Source organism: Nanorana parkeri, unplaced genomic scaffold, assembly GCF_000935625.1.
Source record: "Nanorana parkeri isolate BGI_ZX_2015 unplaced genomic scaffold, ASM93562v1 scaffold290, whole genome shotgun sequence".
Taxonomy (NCBI): Eukaryota; Metazoa; Chordata; class Amphibia; order Anura; family Dicroglossidae; genus Nanorana; species Nanorana parkeri.
This window is the reverse complement of record NW_017306558.1, coordinates 1,003,646-1,029,513: the sequence shown is the minus strand read 5'-3', so window position 1 is coordinate 1,029,513 and position 25,868 is coordinate 1,003,646. Positions and strand designations below refer to the sequence as shown.

Genomic DNA, 25,868 nt, shown 5'->3' with positions numbered 1-25,868 from the left:
CAGGGATGCCCTCCTCCCCTCTTCAATCCTCCAACGCTGACTGGAGGAACGGACGGGGAAGAGGGCGAGCATAGCTGCCTCTGCCTCCAGATAGGCAGAGCCCGCTGTCAATCAGCCAGCTGTAAGCGCAATAAGCTGGACATTCGTGATGAGCAGGAGCTTGGTGAAAACTATGACTGATACCCCCTTTCCTTGCCCAATAGGTTGTGGCAGGGCATTCCTGGACCTGCAGCTACACATCACAAAGGGGTGGGAAATGTCCTTGCTACAACTGATTGGGCCGGGGGGGGTGTCAGTCACAATTTAAAGCGGTTTTGGGTGAATTCAGGTAAATTGGGTTCACCCCAAGCCCAGACCCATCACTACTGGCCTTACCCAGCTAGATTTCTCTCATTCCCTCCTCTATGATAATCAGCATGGATGTGGGGAACCTCCCCTGCCAGCAATTATATTTTGACAGCCAGAACACGCAACTGTCTGAATAGTCGAACAGTGACTGCATCTGATTGGACGCTGTCACAGTTCAACCTACAATTCTTCACCCGGCTCCTTCGCTTTTTCAGTAAAGTTTTGTGGCGCTGACAGGGACACCCACAGTTAGAATTTCAACCAATTCAGCAGGAATCACCAAAATGCAGGCCGTGTATGGCTACCTTCAGTGGACGCTGGGAAAACTGACAGACAGGGATGTCTGTTGGCTTTGTGTGACCCGATTTCACTAGAGCTGCAGCTAACGATCATTTTCAAAATCGATTAGTTAGCCGATTATTAAGTTCGATTAATCGGTTAATCGGATAAAAAATAAAATACATTTTAAAAAATGGCTCCAGTGATGGACTACTAGTTTGTATTGAGGTTGTAGTCCATCACAGGAGCAAGCTTGGAGCGGTGGAAGTAAAAAAAAAAAAAAATAGTGTGGTGTGCAATATAGTGAAATGGAAAGTGTAAAATTATACAGCAATGAATGCAGAATGGCACCGGCTATAGAGGACTACAAATCCCAGCAATAATACATTATACAGCGCAATGCAGAATACCACCAGCTATAGAAGAGTACAACAAATCCCAGCAATAATACATTATAAAGTGGTACAATGCTGAATACCACCAGCTATAGAGGACTACAAAACCCAGCAATAGTACATTATACAGCGCAATGCAGAATGCCGCCAGCTATTATGTACTATTGCTGGGATTTGTTGTATTCCTCTATAGCTGGTGGTATTCTGCATTGTGCTGTATAATGTACTATTGCTGGGTTTTTGTACCACCAGAGTACAACAAATCCCAGCAATACATTATACATACAGTGTATAATGTATTGCTGGGATTTGTATTCCTATGTATAATATACAGCACAATGTACCATCAGCTATAGAGGAATACAAATCCCAGCAATACATTATAGAGCACCATGTGTGGGAAAGTGCAGGCTTACCTGAGCAGTCTTCCAGCAACTTGTTTCTGAGATCGGGCCTGTCTATCGGCGGCTGTCATCCCCCCCACACCTGCTCCTCCTTACTTCTTCTCCCCGCGTCCCCGTGCCGATCGTGGATTTGGACGGGCGGTGAGTGTGAGGCGCGGAGGACATGCGGGAGCGTGGATGCGGGCAGGTCTGGCAGCGGCGAGCGTGAGGTGGGGGAGGAGGTGTGGCACGCAGCGTGTGTTAAGCCGTGAACAGGGCCAACCAATCAGGAGCCGATTAATCGATTATTGAAAAAGTTGACAACTTTTTCAATAATCGATTATAATCGATTATGTCGATTAGTTGTTGCAGCCCTAGATTTCACCCAAGACCCCACAAAACTGTCACTGACATCCCCTCTCCTGACCCAATCAGCAGCAGCCGGGGGAATGCCCCTGTTGCAGTTGATTTGGGGGGTGTCACTGACAGTTTAGTACGGGCTTGCACAAACTCGGTTCCCTACTGAAAAATTGCTCTGGAAAACAAAAACATGATTTTATAGATAAACAAAATGAAACACTAGTCATAGAAAAGCTCATGAAATATGTGTACACAGCCCTAGAGGTGATCTGCCTGTGGTCACCTTCCACAGCATTTATTTGAAACATGCAGGCAGTACCACAATATTACATAATGCCAATGGCAGGAGAATAAATGGGCAACAAGGGATGCTGGAACTTGTAGTCTTTCCTGAGTTATCCTACCTGCTATGATCACGTGCAGGATACACAGAGGTCACATGGCCTTCATCAGTGTGAAGCGCAGCGTTTCCTGCACGCTCTAGTGATGAACGGGTACTCGTACGGCCCAAAATGTAGAACTCGCGCGCCCTGAAATAATCTACTTACTGTGCTCGATTCCGTTTTACAGTGTCCAGTCGTAGGCAGTCACTCGTTTAGGTAACTTAGTACCGTGCTGTAAGTTGGCAGCCATGTTTTTGGAGGTCACACATGAGCGATACGGTGAGAATAGTCCTTCGAAAAATGGCCGTAGGAAGTAACATATTTCCTGTCTTCAAAATCAGAACCATTTTGTGAAGGCCTGCCTCCGAAGTCGGTAAGCTTGATCTCCAATAACATGGCGACGACACACGAGGGAGGACTCGGCCTCTTGTTGTAGTCAGCGGGGAAAGTGACAGTGGGCGGGGCGTCCCACATCCACAAAGCTAGTGAGAGTGAAGAATGGAGGCGATCCGGAGCCGGGCACTGTCTGCCCTTAGGAGACCCGGCTCTGCCCGATCTGTACAGCTGAGGAAGAGGAAATCCAAACTGTACAGCAAGGACAGCAGAGAAGCGTCTCTGGGAGAAGGTAATGGAGACACGACTGCATGGAGGGATGAATGGAATCCCCAGTGATAGTCCTGAGCTGCAATGAACTTTATGGGCGGAAATTGAATAAAGCATTTGTGACACTTTTTCGGTGGTAATGTTCCTTTAAAAAAAAAAAAAAAGTCCTGCTTCTAATTCATGAACGTTCTGGGAGTTCTGACATGTGCAGGAGATTCAGGTAGTTTGTGTGACCGCCATGTTCACAATGTGTCCCTATGGATGCAACAAATTCCAACAGAGTTTCTGCCGGTCCATGCATAATAAACCTGAGGTGATGAAGACAAATTTTAAGTTGGTGTTCCTGAGACAGGCAGCAAACATGCCCTGCTTTTTACTATACAGTGAGACCATTGTGTAGAAAGAGCAGCACATGTGTTTGGCATGTCAGCCAGCAATCCCATCCTAGCAACCGACATCCATGACTGCTTCCTTCAGGGCTGGTTGGTTGCTTGGACACGGGCAGCCACCAGCATCGTAGCAACCAATGACTCATCCCCAGCCCCATTCAGCTGAATGTAAACAAAGGGCCAGGAATGATAGCTGACAATGTTACCTAAATATGTCCATGGTAATGGTGAGATACTTGTCTGTCAGCTTTGCCATCAGACCGCTTGCTCATAGACCGCTCCCTTCTGCCCCCTCCCCTCCGCAGCAGCAGTCTAAGGTCCAATGAGACATTATGTCCAACACACGGTGTATAGAATGTGAGGACGCCGAGGGACATACCATTGTTGCAGCGTAGAAGGACACAGGTGGAAGGGACAAGTCTAAGGCCTGGTTCACACCTGGGCGTTTTACAGCGCGTTCCTACGCTCTGTAAAACGCTCAACATGTGAAAACCAATGATTGCTTATGGGCATGGTTCCCACCTGGGCATTTAACAGCGCGTAGGAACGCGCTGCAAAACGCCCTAAGAAGTACAGGGGCGTATTTGCCGCGCGTATCCATTGGGATACAGCCAGGTAGCCCTCGGAAACGCGCAGTTTTTTACTGCGAATCGCTGTACAAACGTGCATATTCGATACGCCTAGGTGTGACCCCAGCCTAAGTGCAAGCCAGCTCCAAGGACTGGGTGACTCTAACTTTGTTATTTTTGAACATAAACAAAAATGAGCACTTAACCCTTGCAATGCAAGGGTAGCCTCACTGCAAGGGTTAATTTTAAAAAATCCTCAGAGTTCTTCTTTAAAGCCGACCTCCGGGCACAACAACTTTAATATAAATCTATTTGTCAATAGCCGCAAAGGATATAAATGCATATAGGGGATACATAATGTGTTGGGACAGACTGTAAAGGCCAAAAGTCATGTGGCTAAACGAAAACTGATGTATTATGAAGACCTCTTCATGTCAGTTCAACATTTGTGGCATTTCTAAATAAAATGTCATCTCTGGCAAGTCGGCTTTCTTCCATCTAGAACTGTCTGTATTTCTTATCATATATAGGACGGCCGTACATAGGATGATTTCCCATTCTGTAAGTTGAAGGAGCAGATGACCTGAAAAGTCAGAACGACACTTCAATATGCTGAAGATGATTCTCCTGATATTCTTGTTCTGTCACATTCATGTGTGCTCTGTGATTCCACCGCACTCTGTGCTTTGCTGAACACTGATATCCGTCTTCTGACTTTCTCTGATTGTTGGGAAATATGTTTTTGTTGGATATTTGCCACTTTTTCTGACTTTTCATCTTTTTGTAATACAAGTGAAGCAATAATCATGGGAAGTCATAGAATCGCGTGTCAGATTGGTTGGGAAATCCTTCAGTCTGTGGCCAGCAATGGTTTTCTTGTTATTTTTGATCATATTCATTTATCTTTTACTGCTTTGCCCCCCTTTAGGTCTATTCGGAGAAAACGTTATCTTCGCCTTGCTGACATTCACCTTTCGAGTGCTGAACTGCTTCATGGTGCAGACCAGCTTTGTTCCAGATGAATACTGGCAATCCCTGGAAGTTGCTCATAATATGACTTTTAAATATCCTTTATGTAATACCAGTGTACTGTAATCATGGATAGAGTCATGTTTAATCACAAGTGAATGCATTTTACAGTTCTTAAAGCAAAACTCAACTTAAAGGAGAACTATGAGGTGAGTGATTTTCACTCATCCTCATAGTTTGAGCCGACGTGTGACAATAAAACTGTATATAGATCAGGAAGTGAGCGAACACATACCGTCGCTCGCTCACTTCCCGATCATCTCTCTGCAGAGAGCAGTCACTGTCAGTTACGGCTCCCTGCAGGGATTCCCCGCTCCGATCCTCCAGCTAGATAAGCACTCACTCACTCATGTCACTCACGCAGCTGGGTGGATCTCGACAGTAATGTCGGGATCTGTCCCGGCTGCAGTGGTCTCAGTATACCGCGAACGATAGCTCGCGATATACTGAGCTCTGGGTCACGGGAGGACGCTAGTATATGTCCGCCGTGACCCTTAAGAGAACTATGGGGAAAAACACACCCCATAGTTCTCTTTTAATGCCTGATGCAGTGTGATAATTATCACACCACACTGGGTGTGTAAATTATCACTAGGAATCTGTATGTTACATGTGAAGGGCTGCAAAGTATTAAAATCTTACCTTGCAGCATGCCGACTCTTGCATAATGCGGGGCACTGCAGGGATTGAGGGATGCGACTCGAGCAGTGAAGTTCTCCAGTCACATCCCCGTCCACTCACAGAATGCCTTGTATTTTGCTCACAGAATACTAGGCGTGCTGTGATTGGAGGAGGAGAGGTGATATCACATCCCCACCCCCTCCTCTTCTCCAATCACAGAACACCTTTTATTATATGAGAAAAAGGCAAGCATGCTTCGCACTAGTGTTGGTGCTGAACAGCCTATAAACTGTAGTGTGAAATGGACAGATTGCTGAGTGGTCTTCAGCTTGTTCCTGATAACCTTTGAACTGACCCGCTATTCTGCCCTTCCGTTGTGACCTCTGCCTGCCTGTTGGACTCTGTTTATTGTCTTCTACCTTGTACCTCTTCTGCCCATTTATTACTGACCTCAGCCTGTATCCTGACACCATCTCTGCCTGACGATCCTGTACCGCACTGCCTGGCTGTTACAGACCTTGGCCTGCATCCCTACTCTGCCTCTTGTCATGATACTGCGCTATCTTGCTATTACCTACCTGCGACTGGCATGCTGGCTACACTCCTGCCTCCAGCTGGGGTGCTGCTGTGTTCCTGTATCCGGTTTCTCCTTGGTGGACTATAGGCGTCTGGCCTACAGGTTTAACAATCAATACTGTCTGCTATATTGGCCCCCATGCCACTTGGGGTCTTCACATTCCCAATCACCACTTACAGGTTTGTTGGACCAGAGGTGCAAGACAATCCCATTCTCCACCAGGTATTAGATGATGAGGCTTCGGGTGTGACACATCCGGGAGTGTTGGATGCCTGTGTCCACCCACCCATACTGTGATTCCTTCCTCCGACCCATATGTCACTGAGTAGTTGGTAGGGATCGTAGGGTAGAACATGGCACGATGTGGGGACACTGGCAACAGACACTCCTGGAATTGTTGAATCCTGAAAAGACTGATGGAGGCTGCAGTGCTGAAATGGAGCAGAGGTGGGGAAAACATGCTGACAGAAAGGTGGGTATAATAGGTTGCAGGGAAGTGGGTCCATTGAAAAAGAATGGGCACTCAATGCAATGTGCTGCACAAGTGTGAATGTTTACTACAATATAATATACATATTCCGTGTTTTGCACTTTTCATTACACATTAAATAATCACAAATGAATGTTATTTCACTTTAACAATAGTAATTATGGCTATTTAACATGGGAATGGAATGAAGGACTGAGAGGCTTCTCATACCCACTGCTCTTTGCCTCTGTGTATAAAGTTTTGGATTGGATTGGCAAGGATGACGTCCTCTTCTTGGTATGTATATTTAGCTGTCTTATATTTCAGACTAATAAGAATGTGATTTGGTTTCTTATGAACAAAATGGTTTGTAGTTTGAAACAAGCAATGCTAGCTGTACAAATTAGGAAAAGTACATTAGCATACTCACTGTTACAACTGGCTTTTGTTTACTAGAGATCCAATGTAGAGAACAATAGGGAATCAGCAGAATCATTATAAAAATGCATTCAAGTAGCTTAATTATTACCAAAAATGTATCTTATTTGTGTATCACTCGTCTGCAGATCCTCAAATCATCTCTGAATTGGTGCTGACACTGTCCTTCCTTCTGGAGGGTGGCTACTTTTCTTCCCCATGGTCCCTGTGTGTGTTGTAAAGTAGCCACTGCTCCAAGCTCGCTCCTGTGATGGACTACAATCTCACATTTAGTTCACTAATTTTTATTTTGCCCGCAGTATTGAAACAGGGAGGACCACAGCATGTGATGTCTGGTATAAAGAGGACATTCTGCTAACTGTTCAGTATGTCATGGCTGTATGAATCACAAACGTAACAGATTACAAATATATTAGGAAGATAAAACAATTTACATATATGGGTTTCAGCTGCATATATAGATATTTGGTTAGATGAATTAATAACAGTGTGTAATACAAGTTTTACAAGTAAGTGGTAAAGAATGGTTGTACTGAGCATTGTCGGCAACTTTATCTAATGTGATCATAATGACATTACCTAATATATGAATATATCATATTTTCTGTGTGCAGGACTTCTGGTGCTACATATTCATGTAAGGTACCTGTCTGAACCATTGTGAAACCTGCATTATATGTTCAGCTTAAAATGTAATAATCTTTTTATAGGTCTGGATTCCAAGATTGATACAGGCTGTATTTTCTGGCCTTGCCGATGTCAGACTATATTGTCTAATGAAGCGCCTGGAAAATGCAAGTGTGGCAAAATGGGTGGTATGTAAAATCTGATTATCGGATGTGTTTCAGCTCTTTGGATGTCTTTTAGGACTGTAAGGCATAACAACAACAGGAGCCTAAAGTATAGTATATCTAAAGCCAAAACGTGTTTTTTTTCTCATTTTGCATAGTAGAGAGACTGGTTAAACCTCATGTCACTTCTTTCCATGTACGTGCAATTGCAGAGTTTTCCCTTAACTTCCTGTTCTGTAGCTGCAACAGGAAGTGAGAGGAAATCTCCCCAAATTAAGGAAAATGCCATCTTAGCTGTCACTGGAACAAGTGTCACCATTGGAAGATTTCCCCTCTATTCTTCCAGTGGCAGCCTGAAATTTGGGATTTCCTATCACTTTGACATTGGCAACCAGGACCAATTGAAAAAGTGAATCTCCCCAGTGGACACGGATAGCATTTCATAAATGACAGGGGTTCCAACCCTCCTGTACTATATACAAATGTAAAAAAGCATACCTAAAGCTAAAACAATTTAACGTCACACAACTAGATATTGAAAAATATATGAGAAGTCTGATGCGAAATGTAAGAAGCAAAACAGAACTCCGCTCACAATATTATTTTACATTTCACATGACACATGGAATGTGACAAAACTTTATCCTGTGCCAAGCTTGCCTTGCAGCTCTTATACTATGCCAATATATAGAAATGTCATCGGCACACCAAATCCTTTTAGGATAGCAAGTTCCTTGTCAGAAAAACAAGCGCTTTTGGGACGGCGCAGGGTCCCTTCATCAGTTTTGGCATTGACGTCAGTTCTAAGCCTGATGAAGGGACCCTGCGCGGTCCCAAAAGCGCTTGTTTTTCTAACAAGGAACTGCAAATAAATGAACAATTTGCTATCCTAAAAGGATTTGGTGTGTTGGTGACATTTCTATATATTGCTGATGTTTGCGGCTCCATCCGCAGTCACTGGGAGCACCCACCCCATTACAAGGGACTTTCGGTAAGGAGTGCAACAAGTAAAGGTGTTTCTTATACCATCCCAGACACAACCATTTCTCACCCTTTCCTGTGTCACTAGTTTAAGTAAGTTCTCCCTACGGTCCTAGAGAGTAGTGATGGGCTCGGGCGTGTTCGCAGCTCCACGCGCCAGGAAGCTGACAGCGCGCAGCGCCAATCACAGGCACTGAGACATGTTCCCAGTCCGCAGCTGCAGAGATCGGGAAATGTCTCAGTACCTGTGATTGGCGCTGTCAGCTTCCTGGCAAGCTCGGCACATGGAGCTGCGAACACGCCTGAGCCCACTACTCTCTAGGATCGCAGGGACTACATCACTACTTGAGAGAAGCCAGTGCTTTATGTGGAGTTCTACTTTAAGCTGGCTTCACAGCTATCCATTGTGGTAAAATGTGGATTACCATGCATTACCACAACACACAGTAATACAAAGCACTCTGTTCAGTGTGTTGTAGTTCCACTCATTAAGAATGGCACTACAACATTCACAATGCAGTAGGTGTTGGCAGACCCACACTGCAACGCACCACATCTCACATACCGCATGCAGTACAATGCATTAGGAAAGGTTCAGGTCTAGTTTTGTTGCCGTTGCTTGACAGCCCATTTAAATGAATTAGCTGCCTTAACACAACACACATTAACAAACAAAAAACGCATGTAATGCATCTCCACAAAGAGTGCCATGTAAAGGGGGCCTCAAAGCAGACCTGAATCTCAGAAATTAACTGTTAGATCCACCTATCCGACTTGCAGCTGCTAACAACAAATATGACTGCTTGAACCCCTCTTAGACAGTTTTCCCCAGATAAGACCACAATTTAAAAGATTTCCCCTCATTGACTAAAACTTTGGATTTTTCACTTTCACATAATTTTTTTACATCCTTTCTCAGTGACAATGTTCACCAGTACAAAACGAGGGGTGAATCTCCCCCACGCAGACACAGACAGCAGTCAAAAACGTGACAGAGGGTTTAACACTTCCCCACCTTATCTAAAACTAACTGTTCAATGTACACATAACTCCTATGACCTAATAATATAAAACCGAGTCAGTTAGATGAACCTGATTATCCATAGCAGCCAATCTAATTTCATCCATCATTTCCCAAATAGAAATTACAAAGGGAAAGACAGCTGACTGCATTTGCTATTATGGTAATGACAGTCAGCTGTCCTTAACTTTGTATTTGCTATTAGGGACAGGCAGGGAAAAGGTAAAACCAGCTGACTGTCATTTCTCTAATAGCAAGTACAAAGGTAAAGATAGCTAACTGTCATTTGCCTAATAGCAAGTACAAAGGTAAAACCAGCTGACTGTCATTTCTCTAATAGCAAGTACAAAGGTAAAGATAGCTAACTGTCATTTGCCTAATAGCAAGTACAAAGGTAAAACCAGCTGACTGTCATTTCCCTAATAGCAAGTACAAAGGTAAAACCAGCTGACTGTCATTTCTCTAATAGCAAATACAAAGGTAAAGACACTGGACTGTCATTTCCCTAATAGCAAGTACAAAGGTAAAGACACTGGACTGTCATTTCCCTAATAGCAAGTACAAAGGTAAAGATAGCTGACTGTCATTTCCCTAATAGCAAGTACAAAGGAAAAACCATCTGACTGTCATTTCTCTAATAGCAAGTACAAAGGTAAAACCAGCTGACTGTCATTTCCCTAATAGCAAGTACAAAGGTAAAGATAGCTGACTGTCATTTCCCTAATAGCAAGTACAAAGGTAAAACCAGCTGACTGTCATTTCTCTAATAGCAAGTACAAAGGTAAAACCAGCTGACTGTCATTTCTCTAATAGCAAGTACAAAGGTAAAGATAGCTGACTGTCATTTCCCTAATAGCAAGTACAAAGGTAAAACCAGCTGACTGTCATTTCTCTAATAGCAAGTACAAAGGTAAAGATAGCTGACTGTCATTTCCCTAATAGCAAGTACAAAGGTAAAACCAGCTGACTGTCATTTCTCTAATAGCAAGTACAAAGGTAAAGATAGCTGACTGTCATTTCCCTAATAGCAAGTACAAAGGTAAAACCAGCTGACTGTCATTTCTCTAATAGCAAGTACAAAGGTAAAACCAGCTGACTGTCATTTCTCTAATCACAAGTACAAAGGTAAAGATAGCTGACTGTCATTTCCCTAATAGCAAGTACAAAGGTAAAACCAGCTGACTGTCATTTCTCTAATAGCAAGTACAAAGGTAAAACCAGCTTACTGTCATTTCCCTAATAGCAAGTACAAAGGTAAAGATAGCTGACTGTCATTTCTCTAATAGCAAGTACAAAGGTAAAACCAGCTGATTTGTATGCTTCAGGCAACAGACACACTAACCTATTTACTATTTGTTCCCTAGGTTACTTGCAGGACACCTAAGTAGTAAATAAGATTGTTTGGTTTGTCGTTTTGGTTTTATTTTAATTTGTATCATTTTACAACAGTTAAGACTTTTCTTCTTTTCAGTACTTTTGTCAGCTGTGTTCCTGGTTCACATGGTATTGTTGCACAAGAACTCTAACCAACACCATGGAAAGTGTACTTGGCACATTGGCTTTGTATTCTTTCCCACTGGAAGGTTCGCCTACAAAGAGCAGGTGAAAGAACAACTAGACAGCCGACTTCTGACATATACGCCTGTGCTGCGTGTTGTCATTCTAATATGTCGCTCCTCTTGTTTTCTAGTACTAAATACTTGCTCTTTGTGGCCTTGGCTTTTCTCATCCGACCAACTGCTATCATTCTTTGGATTCCTCTGCTCATATATCACTTCTTTAAAGAGCCGAAAAAACTAGATTTGGTGATCCAACACTGTTTACCTGTTGGGTAAGTCTTTGCATTGTCTTAAAGCAAATACCATGTACTGTACATTCTTTTACAAGCGCTGTGACTTTTATGTATAGGTTACGTATAGAAAGTGATTTCAAATGTTTTATAGGCTGTATCAGTGCTCATAAAAGGGATAGTTATGTGGTGCTGCATACCATATTGCTTTCCCTTGCTGTACAAGTACTACTTTGTCTCCCACAATGGAAGGCTCAGTAAGTTAATCGGCCTGTACATCCTCTTTAAAGCGTATCAACACCCAAAACCAAAATATTGCAGCTTACTAGTCCTAAATGTGGTGACTGCACCTTTTTGTTTTAGGTTTTTTATTTGCAGCTGGTGATCTGGCCAATAATACACTTCCTGTGGCTCCACTCTATGGAGGAGCAACTACAGAGCCACCCTTGGACAGCAATACTGCCATCTTGTGGAGAGGGTAATGTTCGATGGACTAGCAAATTTAGATGGACTTGACTTACCAGTTAAAGCTGAACTCCAGCTAACACTTTTTAAGCAGCCACAGCAACAATTTTGTTTCCTTTTGCCATGAAGATTTTATGTAAATGAATAAAACCTGAACATTGTAAGAACCCCTGTCAGTGTGAAATGGTTTGGCTCAACTTCAGTCTCCTACTTTGTCCATCTTTAGAAAATCCTTGAAAATTCATCTCTTCAGAGCAGCCTGTCCCACCTCAAGATAATTACTGTCCTTTTACTTCTTCTATTAACTCAGTCCATACAATTATTACCTCTTGTATCACTTGCATCACCTATTAGATTGTAAGGTCTTATGAGCAGGGCCCCCCTAACCCTCCTGTATTGAAATAGTATTATAACTGTACCGTCTCCCTCCATTTTGTGAAGTGCTGCAGAAGCTGTTGGGGATATATAAATCCTGTATAATAATCAGGGCTTGAAAGGTCCGCTCGTCTGTGATGAGGACGGTGGAGCCCGACGAGCAGCCTCCCGGCCGGCCGGGAGCTTTACATTCAATCGATCGCTTGTATTGTCATACACACGTAGATATGCGTCGGGTGCGCCTACGTGCGAAAACGACGATTGCGCCTATTGTGCCGCACATGTTACATATCGCCGCAAATGTCGGAGTGAGAGCAATAATTTTAGAGACATTAATCACTGATAACACTAAACTGATGAGCAGTTTTAATCGTCGCCTATGGGCGTTTTTTGCGGGCGCACGCAATTTTAAGGCTTGACCTGTTTGGTGTCTATTTACCCGACGTGACCCCGACTTTTATGTTTTACTAAAAATATGGGTAAGAATAAATGTTTTATAACATAACGTAGGGAAACAGTTTTTTTTTTTTTTTTTTTTAACATTTTATGGTACTTTTTTCATTATATAGTCAAAAATAATAACACCCCCCCACCCCCCAGTGGTGATTATATACCTCCAAAAGAAAGCTCTATCTGTCCCCAAAAAATGTTCACATAAATTGCAAGGCTTTAGTCCGGTCATGCTGACTGGTGAAATGTTTGACTGACTGGTGACACCATCAAATTTTTCAAGCGCTGATAATGATGATAACAATAATAATAATAATAAACCCTCTATCTGCCAATTTTTCTGGACAGCTTGGTCTGTTAAAGGGAAGTTGTACAATTAAAGACTTGGTGGCCAGATCAGCAGGTGAAAATAAAAGTTAAATAAAAGAAAACGAATGCAGACACCACATCACATGAAAAACACCTTGATATGCAAGACACCGCCAAGGAATCATATTTTTATTGATGTTAAGAATATGAATGTTTAACTGTCCGTAACCTGACCACTTTAGTTCTACTTTAGCGTAGGGGAAGGTTTTTTTTGCTGTTTGTTTCCTGCCCTGGTGTCATGGAGATAAATGAGGGGGAATCTACCTAGCAGGACACAGACAGTACAAATCCACAAGAAATGTTTTGCCTGGAATTGGGCAATAACATTTTTCTTGGTCCTGTGTACACATTCAGGGGATCTGCTAGTCATTTGTTCCTGTATTTGATAATCATCATACATGCTTTCTATTGATCAGTACTTACCTTTGGCATTATGTGAAAAGGACTGCCTCACAAAGGAAAGAGCTTTGTAAATTGATTTTGAGGCTATTCTGAAGTTTGTAGTTTGAAACGTATAAAAATGATATGTCATGTTGGCAGGTCATTATTGAAGATCTATTGTTTAACGGGGAACTACAACCCCCTATCCTTTACAGCCAAGGAAGGTGCCATCTTGACCTCTATTTGGATTGCAGTTGCCATGGTGTTGCACATGTGACCAGCTATGACAGCAGCCATTAGAGGGAGCTGAAATAAGGAACCTTGACAGTGTGTCAAGTAACTGTTTGGGGGGACATTAAATTGGTGGGTCCTCTTTAAAGGAGAACTATGAGGTGAGTGCTTTCACTCACCTCATAGTTCTAGCCGACCTGTGACAATGAGACTGTCACAGGTCGGCTCAGTAGATCGGGAGGTGAGCGAACACATACCTGCGTTCGCTCACCTCTCGATCCTGTCACAGCTCTCTGCCGTGACAGGGGAGGGGCTGGATTCCCCCCTCCCCGCTCCGATCCGCCAGCGCTGACTGGCGGAACGGACGGGGGAGGGGGCGGGTACAGCTGGCTCTGCCTCTAGATAGGCAGAGCCCGCTGTCAGTCACGCAGCTGGGCGGATCACGGCACAATTGTCGGGATCCGCTCCGGCTGCGGCGTCTCAGTATACCGCGAGCTGTAGCTCGCGGTATACTGAGCTTAGGGTGACGGGAGGACGCTAGTTTGTGTCCTCCCGTTACCCTAAGGAGAACTATGGGGAAAAGCCTTAACCCCATAGTTCTCCTTTTAAGTTGAGTAACGATGCACTGATGGAGCAAAACAAATCTGGGCTTATTATGTCTTGAAGGTCATCGCTTTGCTAAGACACAGGGCAAGTGTAAATTATTCCGTGACAAATTTAAAGTAGGTATTACCCAGTTTGGCTCCAAAAGTGGAAATACCCTTTAAGAAAGGAAAGACCACTTTTGTACTGTGTTTACAATTCCGGAGACGAGGTATGTTGGTTGAAGCCGTCGTCCCCTTGAAATAAATGTAGATTTAGGGAGTTCCAGCTGCTTGTCAAATCCTACATCTCAACTCTCTATGGTGAATCTTATTCCCATATACGTACATCTATGTAGGGTGGAACCAGGGATTGAGTGGGACATCCATAATAATTACTCTTGGATTCCAAGTGGAGAGAACAAGGTGTGTTTATTATTTATCTTTAAAGGGTATCTATGTCAATAACTAAAAATAAATCTGTATTTCTATATTGAATTTCCATAAGTTCTATCTCACTCCTAATAATCATATAAATCTACACGTTTGTAAATGTACTTATTGAAGATGCTCATAGGATGTACTTCCTCAATACACTTACACAATTTCACTCAGCTCTGTGATTGTGACAAAACTCTCCCGAGCCAGCCCCCTGAACTACAATTCAACATCTGGACCTGAGTAACATTATCAATGCTTGCTAGAAGCAATGCATGATGGGATATGTAGTCTTGAGAAATGGAGATTACATCACATCAAGGAATAGGGAAAGAGATGCAAAGCACACTGGGAATCCAGGAAGTTGGTGAAAGTGATGGGCAGACAGAAGGCAGAACTCAATACATAAAAGGGAGTTTTTCAAGTAAGCTTTGATTCCATTATCAATAACAACTCTAGCATGTATTCCTATTACAATGCTGATTTTAGAACAGGATATTCATTTTGGAACTTCGTTTAAAGAATGGAAGTGGGAAAGCTAGGTCCACAAACAAACATTGTGTAAAACTATTTTGCAAGGACATTGTGAACTATAGTACAATGCATGTGCCTATCACTAACTGGATTAACTTTTCTGTGTCTAGAATATTCATTCTGTGTGTATTTTGCAGACTCTTTACTTTTGGGGCCTCACTGAAAATTGACAGAGTATTTTTTGGTAAGGTATGTTTCAGTGGTGACTAAAGTAATGTTGGTATGTTGTAAAGCTTCAATTTCCTATTCTTTTGTATATGTTGACTGTGTTATCTAATGTTCTACCGAAAAAAACCCAGAATATTCACACACTGAATGCACATTTTGCTGTTTACAATAGGAAACGTCACAATGTATGCACATTATAATCAGGGTAGCCAACTATCAAGATATTCACAGAATGTCTGTAAAAGAAATCAATAAAAAGGAGAGGGTATCATCTGAATATACAAAAAGTATGAATTGCTCGGCTAGAAAGACAAGTTCTACTCATGTGAACTTTAAAAACTCTTAAAGCCCAACTCCAGGGTAATGAAAGGTTTTCCTCTTGCAGTGGGGCTGCCCTTGCAATGCAAGGGTTAAAGTGACATTAAACCCCCAGATTTTTTAACATAAACCACTACTGTAATGTGTGCCTTACTGTAATCCATGGTTGTTTCCCTTCTCTTTGCTGCTCTTCCTTTTAAATCCTCATGTCTTCTCATGCTCTGCAGAACTTCCCTTTGCAGCTCAGGGCCTCTTCCTGTAGTGCTGGCTCAGGTTGTGAACCTGCACACAGACACCATGTATCCATTCCTGAGACAAGGCCGTCTGCTGCAAAACAGAAGTTCTGCCCAGCATGAGAACAGATACAGATTTAAAAGGAAGAGCAGCAAAGAGAAGGGAAACAACCATGGATTACAGTAAGGCACACATTACAGTATTGTTTTATGTTAAAAAATCTGGGGGTTTAATGTCACTTTAACTGCTCCTTTACATCTAGGGCAGGGGTAGCCAAGCTGTGGTGGAACTACAAATTCCATGAGGCATTGCAACATTCTTACAGCCACAGACATGACTCCCGGAGAGAGATGCATCAGGGGATTTGTAGTTTCACCACAGCTGGAGGACCACTGGTTGGCTACCCCTGACCTAGGGGACAGGAAAAGGCTGTTTTACTTACTTGATCCCCGCTCCTGCCAGAAGTCAGTGCTCTCCTCTTCTCCCTCTTTGCTCCACTTGTGGACTGTCCCTCAGTGTCCTCGCGTACAATGCAAGGCTATGAAGTCTGCATTGTACTTGATGACGTCACCAGTCCTTAGACCACTGGAGCGAAGAGGTTGCGGGCAGCGCTCTAGCAGCCTGGAGGGTGTCAGCGGGCATGGGGATCAGAAGAGTAAAACAAATGTATCCTGTCCCCTAGGCATAAGGGAGCAATTTACCCTTGCAGTGCAGGGGCAGCACCACTGCAAGGGAAAATGTTTCATTTCACTGGAGTTGGGCTTTAAAGTGACCCTCTTATAGTGACCCTGTTGCTTTACTGAAGTTATCTGGCTGTAGAAGAAGAGAGTAAACACTTACCTCCCCTGCCACCTGTGCAGCCGAACACTGCTCCGTTCATGAGAAATGGTTCCATGAAGTCAGCTGGAAGACTGACACTTCCAGGGGTGTCACTGGTCCCCCACTGCTCTCACCGTTCCTCTTTCTGACTTCCACATCAATACTATCTCCTGTAGTGAGACCCATTGCATAGGCGGTTCCATTGTCCTTAATGGTTGCCCCCAAGAGAATACCCTTGTACCCCTAAATGATTTGTTTCAAGGGCTACAGGGGCAAGTAATGCAGGAAACTAACCAACTGCTGTTGACCAGCTTGTAGTACAATCCTAAACTAGCACTTTAAACCATTTATTTCTATACACGTTTTCTATTGCTGCCCGATGCCGATTTTTCTAAAGGGAGCCTAACGGTTCATCTGTCTAAACTAATGATACTAAAATATTACTAATACAGCATCAGTGTTGCATGAGAGATTCTATAAGATCTATATTGTCGCTCAAATATTCCTCTAAACGTTTTCACTATCCGTATGTTTGGTAACGTATGTTTTGCAGCCTTGACAATCATAACGTAGATTCAGATAAAGTGAATTTACAATTCACATTCAAAACATTAATGGGCAACTCTGAGCTCAGCCCCCCAGTGCTCCCCCTCAACCCTCGGAGGCCCCTGCTGTATGTCGGGTATTTGTTTTATGCTTGTCTACTTCCTCTTCAGATCTTCCCCCAGGGGTGGATGTTCCCCAGTGATGCAGAGAGTGGCGCTGATGTGATGTTGGCGACCCTCTCTGCATCATTACACAGTGAGTACAGAGTGCCTTGGTGAACCGCCCTCAGGAAGCGGGTTCATGATGCTCTGCACTCACAGTATGTCCACAGTCTTCATTGTTGAATTACACTCGGTGTTCTTTAAAGGAGAACTATGAGGTGAGTGAAAATCCCTCATCCTCATAGTTTGAGCCGACGTGTGACAATGAAACTGTCACAGGTTGGCTCAATAGATCGGGATGTGAGCAAACGCATACCGCCGCTCGCTTACTTCTCGATCTTCTCCCTGCAGAGAGCCGTGACCGTCGGTCACCACTCCCCACAAGGATTCCTAGCTCCGATCCTCCAGCGCTGACTGGCAGAACGGACGGGGGAGGGGGCGGGTACAGCTGGCTCTGGCTCTAGATAGGCAGAGCCAGCTGTCACTCACGCAGCTGGGTGGATCTCGACAGTAATGTCGGGATCTGTCCCGGCTGCGGCGGTCTCGGTATACTGTGAGCTGTAGCTTGCGATATACTGAGCTGGGATGCTAGTATATGTCCTCCCGTGACCCTCAAGAGAACTATGAGGAAAAACACTTACCCCCATAGTTCTCTTTTAACTCCGAAGACTGAGGACATCTAGTTGCAGAAAGAAAGTACTGCAGTGACAACGCTGAACAGAAGGCGAGTATTGCAGCCATTTTTTGAAATTATTTTAAACACTGGAAGGAGCTCCTTAAATTTTTTTAACTGAAGTCCGCTTTGAATCACAGTATGAAGGGGGGTTTTATTTTTTATGGCTTGGAAGTTTTCATTTGGAGTGATACACAGTTATGGTACGTGGTTTAGCGCAGTGCTTTCAGGATCCGTGAATCAAATTAGTCATCTGTTTTTCCTTCTAGTGGACATTTGTTCAGTGGAATTTCCTAAAGTTTAATGTTCTACAAAACATCGGGTCGTTCTATGGGTCTCATCCATGGCACTGGTACATCAGCCAAGGATTTCCAGTCATCATTGGCACACACCTACCATTCTTTCTACACGGCTCTGTGGTGGCACCAAGACGATACACCGTTCTTTTAGTAGCTATAGCTTGGACTTTGCTTATATACAGGTAAGCACACCGCTGTGGGGTATAATTATAAAGCGGTGACTGTTCCATTTACCAAACAGTCACTGCAGGTAAATCATATGGTGCATGTGTTTTTAAATGACAGTGCTTCACGTGCAGTGAATGTTTGGTGAATGTGATATAACTATGGCCCTAGGTGTCATTGCTAAATGTATAATGGAAAATGAATCTCTCGTCATAAGACCCTTTTTTTTTTTTTTTTTTTAAAGAGATCCTGTTGCCAGACCATATATGTCAATAACAATCTTCCCATAACATTATATGTACATTTCATGTATTTTATGTTATTTACATGTAAAAGCTTTTCTTGTGTAGACATCTAAAAGCCCTGAGACTGCTGCTGGGTGATGCCATCTTAGATGTAATGTCAGCAGCCCCCAGCAGACTCAGAGCTATCGCTCAAGTGACACTCTATACTATTCCCTTTTTTATCCTCTTCAGGCAACTACATAAATGTAGGGAGGTAAGGGGAGGGGCAGAGGAGCCAGGCCAGCACAGACAGTAATTAAGCAGAGAAGAGGGCTATGATGTGACAGGAGGGAGGGGGAACTGTGGCTGTGTTAGGGAATAGATACTTCCTGGAGTGGTCTAACACCCCAGCAAGTTAGGTAAGGAAAAGGAAAGGAAACAACGCTGCAAATAAGCATTTAAAACTTTTTTTTTTTCCATTGTTTTCACCTGCAATTATTTTAAGCTAGTGGCAAGGTCTCTTTAAAAAGTAACAGCCAGTAATAAAAACGTTGCCCAATGTAACCAGATATTTGCTTCTATTACATTTTCCTTCCGGTTACCTATGCAACAATTTAGTTTGATAGATAATGAACTTCTCTACCTGTACAAGGACTTGTGTGTATCCCACACTCATGGATGTCATGTTGCTTCCATGTCAACATGCCCTAATCTTCAGCATTTTCAGAGTGCGTCTATGCTGCAAGGACATTTACTGGGGACACTGTTTAGGGTTTTCTTGTTATTTCTATTGGCTTACAATGACTGGAAGATTTGATTATTGCATTATTAGTAATATTTTTTTTGTTTTTTTCAAGCTTTTTAAGCCATAAAGAATTTCGTTTTATCTATCCGGTGTTGCCGCTCTGCATGATCTTCTGTGGTAAGATGATGATGATGATGATGATGATGATGATGATGATGATGAGTTGTTTGTTAAGATTGATGATTAGTTAAAGCTGAGCCATATGCCAAATTTCAGACTACCTTTTGCCTTAGCTCAAAGAATGTCTATCAATGGTGACGTCATTTATTGTTCCTGCAAATGCCGGGGATCTAAGCACACCTTACCTCAATTCTGATGGACATAGGTGGGCGGCTGCGTGGGCAGTGACAAGGGAATTCTTTCCTCCTCTTCAACCACCCACATAGCTGCTGAATACAGACTGAATCCACCCATTCTAAGCCGCACTGTGTATTGTAGCAAGGACTACCTGGGACTGCTACAAGACCAGTCACCCTGTCCAAGGGAACAGAGGTCATTTTAAAAGGAAGCAGCAGCCCTGGACATCTTTTCCTGAAACATTAAAGGGGCAGCCCACACCATTTTGAGGACTAGACCTGGACCAGATGTGGTCCAGAAAATGGTGTGAACCTGCCCACAGTTCCATTGCATTCCAGATCAGACAAAACGAGACATGCAGTATTTGTCTGGTCTGGTCTGGACTGCGCTGGTGTGAACAGAGGCTGGAAATAGCACAGGGATACATTAGGATGCATTTTGGGTCCAGAAACAATCTGGTCGGTCTGGAGATGATGTGGTGTGAATGGGCCCTAATAGCTGGATTTATGGATAAATCAAACACTATTATTGAAAGCAGTAAATCAATTGGGCAATCCAGGAGATGGTGTTAACACTTCTACTAAAAGAGTTTTGTCTGGACTTTAAATATGTGAATGTCCATAGCCTGGCCACATCTACACTGAATTCTGCAATACTGCTGCCTGCAACAAATACCCAAGGGAAATATTCAAAAAAGTATTTATATCACAGCTGGCACTTATAATAAATTACAGACCTAGCATCAAAAATATAAATATGTAGTACTAAGTGTATCCTTGCTAAGTAACGTGTTAATGTATCACTTCCACGTATTCATTACATCCCCCAGAGATCATAGTACTTCTATTTTTCTTTTCTTTCCAAAAGGATGGCGGCATTTAAAAAAAGGTTTTTATTATTATATAGTGGGTGAGGGGTTGCGCGGGGCATGATCCCGGGTTAGCATGTGTTTCTACACTGAGATTCAGGCTCAGAGATGCCTCAGCCATGTACATCCTGGTGTCTGTGCAGTGCTTGGCTGGGTCTACAAATTTGCCTGTCTGACGCAGAACAGTCCATGCTGCATCCTTTCACCTTGTGATTTGTGACAGTTACAATGTTGCAGTCTGATAACAGGGGCGAGGAGACTGAGAAAATGCTTCCTTCTGCCTGCAGCGCATTGATGACATCTTCTTTGCCTAGGCAACATCACTTGCCCAAAGTTCAAGGACTACTTTTTCATGATAAATGGTATAATGTTTAAAAATATGATGTCAGCAATTTGTTTCCTGCATACCTGTAATGTTTTGTGAAAGGTTCACTTAAGGATATCATAGTGTTTTCACCACTTTTGCAAAACCTTCACACTGATAGTAATCCCAACATTTCTGGTATAGTCAACCACTTGTATCTTGTACAGATGGACTGAACAATCAGGCAAAATATGCATCTCGTATTCCTATAACATATAGCATTTATATTAAGAGTTCTAATAGACATCTTTGTATGCTAATAATCTAAACTCAGCAGGGAAGTACATGATGCTTCATTGGCAGTGATACATTTGAAACTTAAGATGTAAGATTTTTCTTTTAATCAAACAGGATTCTCCTTTTCTCGTTTTAAACGCTGGAAGAAGACGGCTGTTGGTTTTTTGGTGGTGTCAAACCTTCTTCCTGCCCTTTACACCGGCTTAGTTCATCAGAGAGGAGCTCTTGATATAATGTCTAACATTCAACAGCTATGTACCAAGGAGAATTCCTCCCTCCTGGTTCTGATGCCCTGTCACTCCATTCCGTACTACAGGTGAGCACTCTTGGAGTACACAAGAATAATTAAAGTGAAGCAATAATAACTGTGCATACACAAGTCTAACTACTGTATTTCATCTTCTCGGGACAAGAGAGAAACATGGATGCTGCCATTGCAGGCCTCTCGTTCTAGAAATGATAATTGGCTGGCCCCTAATTTAGTCAATGACCCAGGACAAGCAGCAGATAAGGGCATTTGACTTTCCTGATCTGCAAGCTTGCTCCAAGTCTCTGACACAGAAAGTATTCTCATTAGTGGGTTAGCACAAAAGTCAGGAGACTGGCATTTTCCGAAAGCGTTCAGCAATGACCTATCCTGTCTATGTTTCATGCCAGTGTACTTTAACCTCCTCGCGGTATGATTTATTTTTTTCTTTCCTTTTTTGCTCTATCTTTTTTTGTTTTTTGTTTTAAATTTTAAACTTCCCGCCGGTTCCGCCCCCCTGCGAAGCGGACGCTCACAAGGAACGGAAGCCGGCATCAGCCGGAGGACACAGCGGGGATCGTGGACAAGGTTAGAGACGCTACACTGTATTCCCGAGGTGTGGCTCGGGCTTACCGCTTATGGTACTGAAAATGACCCCCGAGCCACACTCGGAAATACCGCCAGGGAGGTTAAAGTTTATTCCAGTGCATTCATACCTGTGAAGGGTTTATACTCCTCCTTTTAGCTTTCTTTCTTTTTTTGTATGAGCCAGACATGTTTCTCTGAGAGGCCAGCTAAAGTCTGATAGTTGCTCCCCTGTCAATTACCTGACCTCATGCAGGTATAAGACATTAGCATATGAGGTCAGGCAGGTATGTAAATCCAACTTCCGGTCACTAGACTTGACATAATTAATTTTATATTAAACTATCAATAATACTGAACACTGTGTAGCTTGCTGTGTATGGCTATGAATGTTCATTAGTAAACTGGTTTGGTTTTTGGAGGTTTTTTGGGGGCACTGCATGTGTCACACTCTCCGGAACAGTCAATCACTTCATTGAATAATTCCATATACATGGGAATTATATGGAATTACCATGAAATATACATGGGAAGAGGGGCAGATATTTTCAGCTGATTGTTCTCATTAAAGGTATGTATGTAAATTGTATGTCAGCTTTTATTCTAGCTGTAAGCGTACTCATTTCTCATTTTCCTTTCTAGTCATGTTCACTGTCCTCTAAAGATGGATTTCCTTGAGTGCCCCCCGGATATTGGAGACCCTGACATGCATGTAGATGAAGCGGAACTCTTTTATGTCAGTCCGATCGCCTGGCTGAATGCAGAATTTTATGACCCCGCTAGACTACCGACACATTTGGTGATGTTCAGTGTTCTAGAAAAGGTGAGAATAGTAAGGTCGCTTGATGGATCAGCAATTAAATGATTGGCTGTAAAACAAATGTAGCTTTGTTCAAGTAGTAAAGTGTATTTCTACTTTTAGTGCAGTGACCCTTATTGGGCTCATTTCCCCGTCCAAAACCCCCCTCCAAATCTTTCATTTAACATGTCCCCACTCCACTGAGGTCTATGCTGTGTGGCAGGAGTGGGGAACCTCCAGCTGTGGTGAAACTACAAATCCCATGAGGCATTGCAAAATTCTCAAAGCCACAGGGATGACTCCCTGATGCATCATGGGATGTGTAGTTTTGCCACAGCTGGAGGGCCAGAGGTTCCCCACCCCTGCTGTATGGCCTGCTCAGAAAAGCACAACCCCTTCCCCTTTGAATTATTCACTTTCATGTCTGGCTCTTCCTGCACACATGACCTGCAATCCCCTATTCAGTCCCATGAACAGACCATACTCCATTTTGTTTTGGAGTACTGCGTGAACAGAGACCATAACACCCACAAGCTGGAGGAACTGGTTCACTCTGGAACTGTCCATGAAGGCTGTGCAGGGCCGAGAAGGCTATACAGCCAAGATCTCTGTGAAGTAGAGGCGGGCATGAGGCCCCATTTCCACATGCGTTTTGGGCAGCCTCACGAAATGCTACTTCAGCTACAGATGGGATCTATACAAAGCAATGACATCTGACCGCACCCTCTTGCATGTAATCAGCATGCAGCGATTACTCCTGGAAGCAACAGGTTTGCACCCAGGGGCAGTCATCTGCAGGTAATCACGGCATGTCCGATTTACATAGGAATGGTATTGGAGCACAGTAGGTGTAATTGCATTAAAAGTACAGTTACACTTTTTCAGTTACTGCTGCATCTAAAGTAAAGGGATGAGTGAAGAATTTATCTTAATGCTAAATGTTGATTTGGCACATGAAAGTACTTTGTATGTTCTTACAACAACCATTCTCCCACTGTGTTGATAACACTCTACCCAGTCCTGATCCACACTGGGTGAAATGATATGCTGGGTGTGTAATAAAGCCACACTCTGGGTGAAATCATATGCTGGGTGTGTAATAAAGCCACACTCTGGGTGAAATCATATGCTGGGTGTATAATAAAGCCACACTCTGGGTGAAATGATATGCTGGGTGTATAATAAAGCCACACTCTGGGTAAAATGATATGATGGGTGTGTAATAAAGCCACACTCTGGGTGAAATCATATGCTGGGTGTGTAATAAAGCCACACTCTGGGTGAAATGATATGCTGGGTGTATAATAAAGCCACACTCTGGGTAAAATGATATGATGGGTGTGTAATAAAGCCACACTCTGGGTGAAATCATATGCTGGGTGTATAATAAAGCCACACTCTGGGTGAAATGATATGCTGGGTGTGTAATAAAGCCACACTCTGGGTGAAATGATATGATGGCTGTGTAATAAAGCCACACTCTGGGAGAAATCATATGCTGGGTGTGTAATAAATAAATTATCATTAAATATCTGGGTGTTATGTGTAGAGGGCAGCTGCAAAGTAGAAAAATCTTACCTTGCAGCAAGCCATCTCCTGCACATAACATCGAGCTTCCAGGCACTGAAGAGATGCGACTTGAGCGGAACACTCCAGTCGCATCACTTGCCCCACCTTCACATTCGCATAATGTTGCATATTTTTCCACAGAATACAAGATATTGTGTGATTGGAGGAGCAGAAGAGGGGGCAGGAATGTGGCATCATCTCTCCTCCAATCATAGAATGTATTGTATTCTTTGAAGAAATACAAGTCAATTTTTGGAGTGGATGATAGTAGGGATGCACCGATACCTGTTTTTCGATATTTTGCTTTCGGTATTTGCCGATACCGGTGCTTCCGCTAGCATGGAGCCAGCTTCCCGAGCAATGACCTGCTTCCCAATTTGTCCAGGAAGCCAGCGCCATGTTGTTTGGCCAGCTGAATTTGTGATTGAGAGATAATAGTAAAGAGGGACGGGTGATGCGACCGAAGTGAGGTACTGCTCAAGTCACATCTCTCCCTTTGTGCAGGAGACGGAGTGGTGCAAGGTCAGATTTTTATACTTTGCAGCAACCCCCCACACATAAAATACACCTTTTTTAAATGATAATTTACACAGCCAGTGCAGTATGTAAATGTATCATTTTGCCCAGAATGTGGCTTTTATGACCAGCATAGAACATTGCAAAATGGAGATTAGATTAGGAGAGAAAAACATGCTTTTTATTTGTGTTTGAATTTGTGTTCTTTTCTTATGTTAATATAAAGTTATGTCCAGTGTTGCTCGTATGTGATATCAGAAGTCCCATTAGTTGACTTTGGAACTTCTCCGGTCCAGTACAAATCTGCGTCTAATCAGATTAACCTGATTTATTCATATTCAGTCTCAGCCTCTGAATACTAACCAACACTTTTTAATGTACAGGAAATAAGTCTATTTCTGACTACAAACAGCTATGTGAGGAAGGCATCCATATTCCATACTCATGTGCCAGAGGGTCGACTTGGAAGCCACATATACATGTATGAACGGGACCTGAACTGAAGGACACTGGCTTTTTGGGTCACACCGTATGTAATCATCATAAGGAGAGAAAGTTTGGTGTAGGCTCAGCTAAACAAGCCATGAAGATGCAATGCTCATATCGAAGTGACCGCGCCATTCCTACATACTTACCTCAATCCACTTGTCACTGTGACTTAACAATTCTACATTCCATATGGTTTGCACTTTGAGAGCAGTTCCTGACCAAGCCAAGATCCACAA

The 25,868-nt window shown here is 43.1% G+C and overlaps 1 protein-coding gene across 1 annotated transcript; it reads left to right on the top strand.

Annotated features, from left to right (window-relative positions):
- Positions 1–2,612: 2,612 nt before the first annotated feature.
- PIGB (phosphatidylinositol glycan anchor biosynthesis class B) lies at positions 2,613–25,694 on the top strand. The gene is made up of 12 exons (XM_018557565.1): positions 2,613–2,773; positions 4,638–4,770; positions 6,582–6,702; positions 7,554–7,658; positions 11,108–11,238; positions 11,327–11,467; positions 15,387–15,438; positions 18,438–18,649; positions 19,714–19,778; positions 21,542–21,743; positions 22,902–23,082; positions 25,527–25,694. Exons 1-12 carry the CDS (start codon positions 2,647–2,649, stop codon positions 25,644–25,646), a joined length of 1,590 nt encoding a protein of 529 aa, XP_018413067.1. The 5' UTR covers positions 2,613–2,646; the 3' UTR covers positions 25,647–25,694.
- Positions 25,695–25,868: the final 174 nt, after the last annotated feature.